Here is a 13,113-nt window from a genome sequence, read left to right as displayed (position 1 = left end):
AAAAGGTGACTAAAATGAATTACGCATCAAAATATAGGGGACTGCGGAAATAATTTAACTTTCTCCTAATTGCACAACATTCCCGCTATAATAGCCCAAAGTTTCCATATTCCTTCATTTGTAACAAGCTCCCAAAAACAAGTCCTCCCATTTTCTCTCAACTCTCTCACAAATCAATAATAGCCCTGACCACTAAATCCTCAACGACCGTTGTTCTTCGTCGCTTTGGCCACCAAAAGCTACCCAAAATACTCATTTTCACCTTCTTAGCCTCAATCTAACCTTCAATCATGCATGCAAAGAGCCCCTCGGTATAGATCTGACAAAAAAACTCGTATTTTTACCTTTTTTGATGGTGACAAAATACTCCTTTGAGCTCTTGGATTCTTTGCTAGGCTGAATGATTTGTACATTAGCTGTTGGAATCTAGAATTAGACTTGGACATTGACTTTGACCTGAAATAAATAAAAATTAAAAATAATAATATTATATATATATATATTTAAAAACTATATTTTAAAAAATATATATTATATATTATATTCAAAATTGTATGATTTCAAAAAAAAAATATTAAATATGTTTTCAAAAAATATATATTATAATATATATACTATATATATTTTCGAATATACTATAATATATATATACTATATATACATACCAAAAATCGGAACAAAATCTTGGACGAAAATGGATGTCTACAGCTGCCCCTCTTTGTCAATTATTGTGTAATGAGAATAGGACAAAGATAGAAATATACGTATTTGCTTTTGGTTTTTAAAATGAATGGATTCCGAATGTTAGCTTACTCTTCTGATGTTGAGGCGTTTAGCTTGTCTTCAGGAATCGAATGATCCTCCTCTAAGCCTGATATCTTCTGACTTCGGGAATATGCGACTAGAGACTAGTTCCTCGTTACTAGACTATAGTTGATTTGGTACTCAAAATTAATATCCTCTGTTACGAACTTGAAATATGATTTTGAGAATCAACTCTGAAGGTGCTTCCAGGTCAAGTATCTTTGTGACGTTGAAATTTGAGTGTAAAGGTTTTAGCTGGAGACTAGTTCCTCGTTACTAGACTGCAACTGATCTTAAAATCTTGATCAAAAGATAGTTCTTTATTGTTAACACGATGGCTAGTGTTCTTTCGAGTTGAATGGAATCGAACTCAAAGGTTTTGGTTGACTTGATCATTGTCGAAATCAGGGCTGGGAGGTAGTTCCTCGTTGTTACCGTATGATCAATATGATTTCGAGCTGAACAGAGTTGAAATTGAAAGCTATAATCCTTGGTCCTCTTCTCGACCTAAAGATCTCATTTTGATGCTTGATCGAAAAGTAGTTCCTCGCTGCAACCATGCGCTTGGTGCACTCTCGAGCTGAATGGAATCGAACTCAAAAGCCTTGTTCTTCTTCACAACTTAAAGACCTTGGCTTGATGTTTAACTGAAGGGTAATTCCTTTCTGTTACCATGCGGCCAATGTACTATTCAAGCTAAGTGGAATCGAACTTAAGAGCTCTTGTTTGACGGATAGCTCTCATCACCTTGAGCTATGTCGAAATTGCTTTGGGCCTTCTTTTAGACTTGAAGAACTTCTTTTGGGTTTTGATCCGGAAATAGTTCCCCATTGCTACCACAAGATCACTGTGCCCTCGAGATGAGTGAAATCGAACTCGAAAGCTTTTGCTCAATAAATAGCTCTTCTCGCCTTAAGCTATGTCGAATTTTGACTAGGAAGTGGTTCCTTGTTGACAAATCACAGTCAACCTTGGTCTTCTTCTTGGTTTAAGGACCTCGGTTTAAAATTTAACCGGAAGGTTAGTTCCTCATTTCTATTATGCGATTGATGTTCCCTCGTACTAAATGGAATCAAACTCGAAAGCTTTCGTTAATGAATAACCCTTCTAGTCTTGAGCTATATTATAAAAGATTCCTCTAAGTGACGGATGACTCCCATTAGCGGGTCTAAGCCAAACAAGATGACTTCCCTTCACGGTTTAAGCTGATCTTGGTTATTTGGATAATACCCCTTTGTGGGAAAGCCAAGTAAGATGACCAGAAAGTAGTTCCTTGTTGCGATTGATGTGTTCTTGAGTTGAGTGGAATCGAACTCAAAAGCTTTGGTTGATAGCAAGCTCTTCTCGACTTAAGATATGTTGTAGATGATTCCTCCAAGTGAAGAATTCTTTTGGTGGCTCCTTTTTGTGGGTATAAGCCAAGAGAAATGACTCCCCTTCGCTATTTAAGTCAGTCTTAATTCATTAGACGACCCCTCTTCGTGGGAAAGCCAATTGAGACGACTCCCCTTCACAGTTTAAGTCAGTATTGATTTTTCTTGGATGACCCTCCTTCGCGGGTCTAAGTCAAGTGAGATACTTTGTCAGTTGGATATCCTCCGTCGTGGTGTTGAAAATTGTCTTGAAAAATTTAACTATAAGCTAGCTCCTCGTCATTGAGTTAAACTAGATCGTAGTTAACTTGAGGTCTTCTTCTAAACTTGAAGACATATGTTGAAAAATAGCCACTCTTCATTTAGTTGGACTATGTTATGGATGACTCATTCATAGAGAGTTAAGTCGATCATGGGTGCTTCGAGTGCAATATCCTTCATCGTGAAGTTGAAATTGACTCAAACAATCTAAAAAATTATGTATGCTTAGAATGATGAATGTGATGCTCTTAAGTATGTCTAAGATGTATGCAAAAGTGTATTATTTATCGTTTTATCTCTTGGATAAAGTCTCATTCTTTATCTATTGGTCTTGTCCTTGGAATAGATCATGCCCCAACACTAACAACTTTATGGAAAATATCTGACCTTTGCTCATTTGCTCACTCAATCCAATAATCTTTTACTCCTGATTGTATGGATCAATTTTAATCCTGAGATTCTTAAAAGCACTTTCAGCCTTAGTGTACTCGATAGAGTAAGACTCTTTTGCATTTTGATTAATGATCAACTACTGGAACTGGTTGAATCATCGTCGTAGTTGACATATCAATATTCAGTGAAATGTCTCTTTGCATGGCTCGGAAGCTCAAATGAAAACCTCTACAACCAAGGACACCATTTCAGTGTCTATAAAATTGTTTGTCATGGAAGAAAGACAAAAAAAATACATCTATATTTAAAAGCATGCTATCTTAGAATTATATCAAGCACCCTCGGTGCTTCTTGTGAGTTCTCAGACTCCTATCCTCGCAGAGCATTTTGAATTGTTTTCATGGGAATCTTGGCAGCAAAGCTTATCTTCACTTTAAAGGCCTTTGAGCTATAAGAACGTCTTGCCCTCTTTCTTTTGTACTTATTTGTGTTGTCATTACTATCATAGCTTTCATTCACATTATTTTTGTTTGACATAGCGTTCTCAAGAATAACAGTAAACTCATGCTTATTATTAGGAAGGGATCTCATAGTTAACAAACTTTTCTCGCCATCATAGGCAAAACTTTTTCAGCCAACTCATTGTTGTAGGTCTCCTGCACTTTGTTAATCAATGCCCTTGCTATCCACCAAGCGACCATTTTCATAGGAAAGAGAGACACTCTTTGATCCAGTATCATGCTTGGCCATGGGTTGTAGTGTTACTTTTTTCTTCGTAGCAATGGGTTTGATCTTGACCAGGAAGTATATCGAGAGATATATCGATAAAAGGAATAGGGATTCTATAGATGCTCCACTTCGTGTCAAATCCTTTAGAGAATCTTTCAAAAAATATGTCTTGCTTGAGAGATGCATTTCTTGAAAAAATTGGTGTAAATAGAAAATAAACAAATCACACATGTTGATTTAAAAAATTATAGCCCTTTGGTAAGTGTCAAAATCGATAGATGATATGTGAAGGCAATGTAATTTGATTTAGTTTTATTAGGGTTTTATGGTTTTCGAATGTTTTTGGAATGCCCCACAATTCTGACATGACCTTCAAATAGGATACAGATAAAATAGTGCAACTAGTTCATTTCAATGTTAAACTTCTTAGAAAGCATTTATGTTTTAGTTCTTAGGAATCTTCCATTTGTTCAAGTTTCATAGACTCTTTCAGTAGAGATAGCACAGAAATATCAATCTAAAAACAAAACTCCTGAGTGTTTTTGTGTAGTCAACTATGACAGATGTTTATTGACTCCCTTAGACCACCTTTCATTGAAATTAGTTATCAAGCCACATTTACTTGAGGCCTTACTGCCTTTCTTTAAATTATAATTTATCAACTTTGATGTCATCGATTTAGATTTTTCTAGGATATTCATCTCGACACATAGAGACTATTGTCATGATCTGAATGAAATCATATGCATAAAGTTAGGCCAAGTGACATGGCCCATTTGTTTAGCAGAATACCCTTAATTAAAGGATTCAAGTGTCAAAAAGTATTTGACTTGATAAACTCGAACAAAACTCACTTCATAAAACTCGGACATTACCTCAATAGTTGTTTCAGAAATTACCTCCGAAGATTAACTCCGAAGATTAACAACTTATTGCTTTCAGTGGAGTGCCCCCAACAATGTTGAAATTAATTTCTATTGGCACTACATTATTCCTTGAGTCTTTGATTTCAAGACTTTCTAAGCTTGTCAGGAAGAATCTGTTATAGTTTGAGTGTAAGTGAAAGTCAGGAAACTTCATCGTTAGAGCTCAATTTCCAAGCAACTGATCTAAGCCAAATTCATCTTAGGGTGTAATTACCAGCTTTGATGGTGAAGCGACGCCACTAATTCTTTTAATCCTTCTACCTTAGGGACGCTTACAAAGTTTAAGCCTATCAGCTTAGCCACAATCTGATGAACTAGGCTACTTTGGGTCTTCATGAATGACCTTGTGGTTATGGCTTATTATGTTTTCCAGTTCCTTTTGGCGAAATTTTCCTCGAAATTTGCTAGTGCCTTAAAAATAAAAATAAAAATTAGTGTAAAAATAATAAGAATAATAAATAAAAAAAGTAATCAAATATTGCAAAATAAAAATAAGGTTAATATGTCAATTAAATATAACAAATAAAGTAAAAAAAAAAAAGAGGATCAAGTTGAATTAAAAGGGTAAATTAGAAAAGGTGACTAAAACGAATTACGCTTCAAAATATTGGGGGACTGCAAAAATTATTTAACTTTTTTCTAATTGCACTACATTCCCCCTATAAATAGCCCAAAGTTTCCAAATTTCCTTCATTCGTAATGAGCTCCCAAAAATAAACCCTCTATTTTCTCTCAACTCTCTCCCAAACCGGGCCTAGGCTCGGCCACTGAATCCTCACTCAATCCTTTAGAGAATCTTTTGAAAAATATTTCTTGCTTGAGAGATGCATTTTCTTGAAATAATTGGTGTAAATAGCAAATAAACAAATCACACATGTTGATTTAAAAAATTATAGCCCTTTGGTAAGTGTCAAGATCGATAGATGATCTGTGAAGGCAATGTAAATTGATTTGATTTTATTAGGGTTTCATGGTTTTCGAATGTTTTTGGAATGCCCCACAATTCTGACATGACCTTCAAATAGGATACAGACAAAATAGTGCAACTAGTTCATTTCAATGCTAGACTTCTTAGAAAGCATTTTTGTTTTAGTTCTTAGGAATCTTCCATTTGTTCAAGTTTCATAGACTCTTTCAGCAGAGATAGCGCAGAAATATTAATCTAAAAACAAAACTCCTGAGTGTTTTTGTGTAGTCAATTATAACATATGTTTATTGACTCCCTTAGACCACCTTTCATCGAAATTAGTTATCAAGCCACATTTACTTGAGGCCTTACTGCCTTTCTTTAAATTATAATTTATCAACTTTGATGTCATCGCTTTAGATTTTGCTAGGAGATTCATCTCGACACATAGAGACTAGTGTCATGATCTGAATGAAATCATATGCATAAAGTTAGGCCAACTGACATGGCCCATTTTTTAGTGAAATACCCTTAATTAAAGGATTCAAGTGTCAAAAAGTCTTTGACTTGATAAACTCGAACAAAACTCACTTCATAAAACTCGAACATTACCTCAATAGTTGTTTCAGAAATTACCTCCGAAGATTAACTCCGAAGATTAACAACTTACTACTTTCAGTGGAGTGCCCCCAACAATGTTGAAATTAATTTCTATTGGCACTACATTATTCCTTGAGTCTTTGATTTCAAGACTTTCTAAGCTTGTCAGGAAGAATATGTTATAGTTTGAGTGTAAGTGAAAGTCAGGAAACTTCATCGTCAGAGCTTAATTTCCAAGCAACTGATCTAAGACAAATTCATCTATTCTACCATTCTATTCGTGAAAATTATATATCGTAATTAAAAGTCCTTAACAGATATGCAAGCTAATCAATCTTGTATTGCCATGCATAAAAATGCCCCATTTTGTCCGCTTCCACACTTACCTAGGTATCTGATAGCTTCATTGTGTGGGGGAAATGTTTCTTTGTTTTTTTGGGTCAATGATGAGTGGACCTTGTCTTTATGGGAGTTTGATCTCGTCATAAGTCAAAAGGCTATAACCTCGATATGAATTTCAATACATTTGATATGCACTGAATTTCAAAAATTATTTCACTACTTAAATAAATGTCATTTTAAAAAGTTCATACATATAAAAGACAAATTCAAACAAGACATTATATCCTAGGCACCGTAACTCCATTGTAATGGCGATGATCTCCTCTCGTCTCGTCTTAGGATGCCTTATTTCTTGGTTGTGGCATTAAAACTATAGGAGTTCCTCCATCTTTGACAATTTTCATCCGGTCTTCCAACTGTCTTATTTTCTCCTTCATCTTCTGAGACTTGTCCTCCTCGTTAAATTCTAGAATATGATAATCTTTCATATTTATTGTCGAAGCCTCTACCTTCATGGTAGAAGAGTTTCCCGAGTACTCTTGAAAGTTTTTGGGTGTAATTACCAGCTTTGATGGTAAAGCGACGCCACTAATTCTTTCAATCCTTCTACCTTATGGACGCTTACAAAGTTTAAGCCTATCAGCTTGGCCACAATCTGATGAACTAGGCTACTTTGGTTCTTCATGAATGACCTTGTGGTTATGGCTTATTATGTTTTCCAGTTCCTTTTGGCGAAATTTTCCTCAAAATTTGCTAGTGCCTTAAAAATAAATAAAAGATTAGTGCAAAAATAATAAGAATAATAAATAAAAAAAGTAATCAAATATTGCAAAATAAAAATAAGGTTAATATGTCAATTAAATATAAACAAATAAAGTAAAAAAATGAGGATCGAGTTGAATTAAAATCAAATTTAAAAGGGTAAATTAGAAAAGGTGACTAAAACGAATTACACTTCAAAATATAGGGGGACTGTAAAAATTATTTAACTTTTTTCTAATTGCACTACATTCCCCCTATAAATAGCCCAAAGTTTCCAAATTTCCTTCATTCGTAATGAGCTCCCAAAAATAAACCCTCCATTTTCTCTCAACTCTCTCCCAAACCGGGCCTAGGCCCGGCCACTCAATCCTCACCGACCGCCGTTTTCCACTGCTCTGGCCACCACCCACGATGGACGAATCCTAAAAGCTACCCAAAGTACTCATTTTCACCTTCTCATCCCCGATCCAACCTTCGATCATGTATACAAAGAGCTCATCAGTGTAGATCTGACAAAAATCTCTCGGTATTTTACCTCTTTTGATGGTGGCGTTTTAGATTCAGGCGAACATTTGTGCTCCGGTGAACGTCTCGACAGTGATATTTCACCTTATCAGAGGCCGAACGTCCACGAAGCTATGTGGTCTTCTATTTCTCTTGATTTTTTTTGTGCTTCAAAAACTAATCCCCTCCACGTTATTTGTTGCAGTGGCTTTATAAGCGCTTGTATATGAATGTTTCCTTCTTAATCGAAGGATTTGATGCATTTTGCTTATCCCAAATTAAACGAGATTCACTGATTTGATTGAATGATTCTTTACTTTTTCGTTTTGTTGCCTTTTTGCATGTTGTTGTATTTTAGATTTACTCCGATTTGATCTTTATTGTCGCTGTTAGTTTTGATCATGTTACCGATTTGTTTCCATTTTGGTCTTGTGACTTGGTTACCAAAGGTGCAAAAATCTAGAAATTTCGATTGGCGCGTGGCCCTCACTCTCAGCCTCTATATTTTGTGGTGCTTGATGAGCTATTGGATCATTGGGATCTGATCTAACGGTCAGGATCCGTTCGGTGCTGATGTTAAGGTTTTAAAACCCTAATGCCTCGGGTCTTTCACTGGCCCGATTAGTTGTCTGCTGGGTCAGGCAGACGGGTCTCCTTTGGGCTCCTGGATTCTTTGTTGGGGTGAATAATTTGTACATTAACTTTTGGAATCTGGACTTAGACTTGGACATTGACCTTAACCTGAAATAAATAATAAATAAATAAATAAAAAGTAAATAAAAATAAAAAGAAAAGAAAATAATAATAATATATTTAAAAAGTAAATAAAAATATAGTTTTTGAAAACATATTTAATATATATATTTTTTGAAATCATACGGTTTTTGAAAATATAATATATATACTATACTATACTATACAATATATAATTTCGAATATATATATATATATATTAAAAATGGAACAAAGTCTCGGAAGAAAATGAGTGTCTACAACCGTAAAGGTATGCGAAAAACTGACCAACAACCATGAGAATCGTGTCACAAGTGCAGAGTAAAATCATATTATAAGGAAAAAATCTTATTCAAAATTAAAAAGAATCAAGTAAAAAAGATAAAAGACATAATATAAAAAACAAAAGAACTTATAGTCAGTGGTGGTCGTCAACCAACAATAAGATTAATGTCGTTGTCGACTAACCAAAAATCAAAGAAAAAAAGAAAACGAAACAATAATATTAAAAGAAAATTAGGTTTAAAGTAAAGAGAAGCAGCTAACTATTAATATTTTTATTTAAGAATGAATAAAAATATTTTCTTTTCTTTTTATTTTCTCTCTTGTTCTTTTTCCTGATTTTTTTATTAACCTCCTAGATCCAAGGTAGTTTTGGTGGGTGAATATCTCAATGGGGATTTTATGTATACATAAGGACTCGAACTTGAGACATTACTTAAGCAATATCAAACTACTTATCATTTGAACCAACCTCTATTAGTATGGTTTATTTTTTTAGGTAGCTTTTAGTATATATAAAGATCATAGATGATTCTAATTAGGAAAATAATCTTACTATTATGGAATCTTACCGTTCCAGATTTTGAATTACCTAATTATTATTAATTTGTTATACTTCAAAGTACCGAAAAAACATATTATAATAATTAAACAAGATAATATATTTAATATTATTTAAAAAATTGTAAAATAATAGTAATGTTTTATTTTACTTTCAAAATGAAGTATAATTAAATTAACTCATTTTTTCAAGAGGAAGCTAATTTCTAATATATACAATTTTCTAATAAACTATTTAATTTTAAAAGCTGAAGCTAAATTTATCAAAACTAATATAATTTTAAAAACATTGTTACCAAAAGAAAAAAAAAACTTAAAAATATAATCTTAAAAATAGTTACAATTGATTTTGTTATTCAAATTTTCAACTTTAGTAATGATAATTTTAAATATTGTTAATATTTTTTTGGGTAATCTACATATTTAGTCGTCCAACTTTTAATTTGGTTATATTTTAATCATTCAAATTTTGTTTGAATGATCACTGACTTCACATTTCAGTTTCATTTTGATCACGGATGTTAAAAACTTAATAATATTGTTGATATGGTATTTTTAAATAATTTTTAATGATAAAGTGAATATCTTGTGATAACACAATAACTTCACCATTATTCGATTCCGTCGAATAGTCCTTTTACAGAGGTGGGATTTTAGTTGTTTTAATGCTTTGTATCAGCTTGAAGTTCTGGAAAACATTTCTTGTGCAAATCTCATTGATTTTTGTTTCGTTTCGGTTGTTTTTGTGTTTAATTTCATAGAAAATGGATCGGGGCAGAGTCAAATCTTACAGGAGAAGATCTTCAATTGTTTCTCAAAAGCTTCAAGTTACTGACCGTAGTTTCATGGAGGTGATAAAGACAATTTCCAAATACTTTTTTAAGCTTTTTGGTTTCAATTCTTCAGTTTTTGCTTATATGTTATCATTATCTGCAAATCTTGGCAAATGCGTGTTTTATTGTTTCTTCAAAATGGTTCTCTCTTTCCAGGTTTTGGGATGGGGGAATTTCATATTTTTTAGATTTGTTTTGAGAATTTACTGCAAAAAACTTGGGGTTGAATCTTTCTTTTAACAGAAATATAGGAACCATATGTTCATGCTGATTTTATGCCATGAATGCAGATTGATGAAGCTCATTCTATAGGTAAAAATCATGGCGGATGCATACTTGGAATTAGAACTCGTTTAAAGGATGTCAGTAATGGCTTAGCCAATTCTAAAGAACTTGTTAAAGTTTTGAATCGAGTTTGTGGTCTAGATGATAAACATCCGTCAAGCATGTCATTAGTCTCGGCATTATATGCCGAACTCGACCGAACAGGAATCCATGTTGATCAATTGATTCGGGAGCAACGATCGAATCACGAGGGAATCGAGCATCTCATGAGGCGTTTTGCCGAACAAAAGCTCGTTTGGAAGAGGAGCGAGCGTGATAGAATCCATGACACCGTAGCGTGTATTGCCGAAGAGCTCGAGATGGAGAAGAAACTCAGGAGGGGAACGGAGAGATTGAACAAGAAGCTCGGGAAAGAATTGGCCGATACGGCGGTGGCACTGTCCAAGGCAATGAAAGAGGTCGAAAGTGAGAATAGAGCAAAAGAGATTTTGGAGCAAGTCTGCGATGAATTGGCTCGAGGTATCGGAGAAGAACGAGCTACTGTTGAAGAACTGAAACGAGAGTTGGCTAAAGCGCATGAAGAAATGGAGAAGGAAAGGGAAATGCTTCAATTCGCCGATGTATTACGAGAGGAGCGAGTCCAGATGAAGCTCTCCGAAGCTAAATATCATTTTGAGGAGAAGAATGCAGTCGTCGAGAAGTTGAGAAATGAACTTGAGGCCTACCTAGGAACCAAACTAAACGAAGAAAATGTCCACGGTTCGCTGAATCTGCAGAGGATCAGAGAGCTCAAAGCTTACTTGAAAAAGATCGATTTTGGTTCCGGCCAAATGGTCAAGCAAGTTGCGGATAAACTCAATGTTATGGACGGAGAAGAGTGCGAAGCAGTTGATTCAGCCGATAGCGATCTTCACCCCATTGATTTAAACATGGACAACAATGACATGTGCTACAAATGGAGTTATGCTCGAAGAAATATAGCCGAAGGAGGATCGAATAAGTTTCCGATCGAAAAGGACAGTAAAGAGAGGAAATCGCTTTCCGAGACCAAGTACCTTGCATCGCAAGCTGAGGCACATGATTACGAAGATGAGATAAAGAGATATAGATCTGTAAAGTCTTAGAGATCACATACTATCAAGTAACAAATAGCTCCTATCCAAAGCTTTCTGAGTCCGACCCAGCAGCGGTGCCAGTCCATGCACCTCGAGGAGGCCAGAGCCGGGACTGTTTCGCCGGCGTCGAAGGCGGATGGTTTGAACCCTAAGCTTGTTGGCTCATTAAGTGAAGGCCGAACTTCAGCAAGATAAGAGAGAAGAAACTTGTTATTTATTTATTTGAATTTCTTTTCTTTTTTGCTTTCTTGAGTAATGCTATGTTGCATTTTCTTGAATTAAAAGGCTGTTTTTTAAAATGTTTTAATCAATCGGCAAACTCAGAATTACCGAGAGGCTGAGACTGTAAAATAAAGTTATGAATTGTAATAATTTAAGAATACAATTGAAGATATTTTCTTATAAAGGTAGTGAAGATACTATTTTTTTCTCCATTTACTATTATTATTATTTATTATTATTATTATGATTATTATTATTATTATTTTTATTATTATTTTATTATTACAAACGGGCCAAGTCTGGCCCAACCAGTTAACCCAAATACAATGGCCCAAACAGTTAACCCAAATGTAGGGTTTGTATCTAAACCCCAGCCGCCATCATCCATCCACCGTTGGATCTGGCATGATCCAACGGTCCAAGAACCTCCAGATGCAAACCCTAGGGTATGATACCCTAGGGCCACGCGGCCGCCGCAGCTGCTCTCGCCATCTCCACCGCTGCCACGTCCCAACCGAAGGCTCCAGAAGCTCCAACGCCAGCCGTCCACGCCATGGCTATGGGGTGAGTCACCACTGGGAGTCCGGTGACTCACCGAAGGGTATTCTTTTACCCGGTCCGATGGCCACACCGGTGATGGCTATAAAGCCATCACCCCATCTGCGAGCAAAAAAGAAGAACAACAGAGAGAGACGAGAAAAAAAACAGAGAAGAACAGAGAGAGACGAGGAAACAACAGAGACAGAGAGAGATAAAAAACTACCAACGATCCCAGTCAACAACAACACAGCAACAACAACAAAAAAGGAGAGAAGCTTACCAAAGAAGCCTTGACCATCGCCGGAAGCACTAAACATCGCCGGAGAACAGAAAATACCGAAGGTATTTTCATAGATTTACTCCGATTAGGAGTCTTTTTGGGGAAACAAAGGTCGGATTCGGTCTTAGGGTGTTTAGATCTACATTTTAGGTAAATTTGGGGAATTTCCGACCACCGGAGGCGGTGGTCGGCGACAGAATTTGTGGCGGCAGACGGCTGCCGGATTCCCTCTGGTGAGGGAATATAGAGAGAGGCCAGAGAGAATTCTGGCTCTCTCTCTGCTTGAGAGAGAAAAAAAAAAGAAAATGAGATAGCTGGCCCGAAGGGCCAGCCGGTTAGGGGCTTAAATAGCCCTTCCCAAACGACGCCGTTTTGGGGAGGGCTATTCGTGTAATTAAATAATAGTTAAATCCTTTCCGCAGTCAGCCTAATTTGTAAACTTTACATTTTAGTCACTAAATCAATTTATAATCCTTTTAATTCGGTTCTTTAATTTTAATTTTATTTATTTTAGTCCTTTGTATTAAAATAATATATTTAGGATAAATAACAGATTTAATCCCTTAATTTTAATAAGTAATATTTTAATCCCTAGTTTATATTTTTAATTTATTTTAATCTGATATTTCGAATTTTAGATAAGTTTATTTTAGTCACTAAAT

General features: G+C 35.2%; 1 protein-coding gene across 1 annotated transcript; it reads left to right on the top strand.

Moving 5' to 3' along the window:
- Positions 1 to 9,802: 9,802 nt before the first annotated feature.
- LOC120128848 (uncharacterized protein At5g41620-like) lies at positions 9,803 to 11,745 on the top strand. The gene is made up of 3 exons (XM_039146471.1): positions 9,803 to 9,821; positions 9,938 to 10,027; positions 10,300 to 11,745. Exons 2-3 carry the CDS (start codon positions 9,941 to 9,943, stop codon positions 11,416 to 11,418), a joined length of 1,206 nt encoding a protein of 401 aa, XP_039002402.1. The 5' UTR covers positions 9,803 to 9,821; positions 9,938 to 9,940; the 3' UTR covers positions 11,419 to 11,745.
- Positions 11,746 to 13,113: the final 1,368 nt, after the last annotated feature.

The sequence above is a fragment of the Hibiscus syriacus genome, unplaced genomic scaffold (genome assembly GCF_006381635.1).
Source record: "Hibiscus syriacus cultivar Baekdansim isolate YM2019G1 unplaced genomic scaffold, ASM638163v2 tig00001644_pilon, whole genome shotgun sequence".
Classification (NCBI taxonomy): domain Eukaryota; kingdom Viridiplantae; phylum Streptophyta; class Magnoliopsida; order Malvales; family Malvaceae; genus Hibiscus; species Hibiscus syriacus.
The sequence above is the reverse complement of the archived record's forward strand: the minus strand, read 5'-3'. Positions and strand labels throughout refer to the sequence as shown.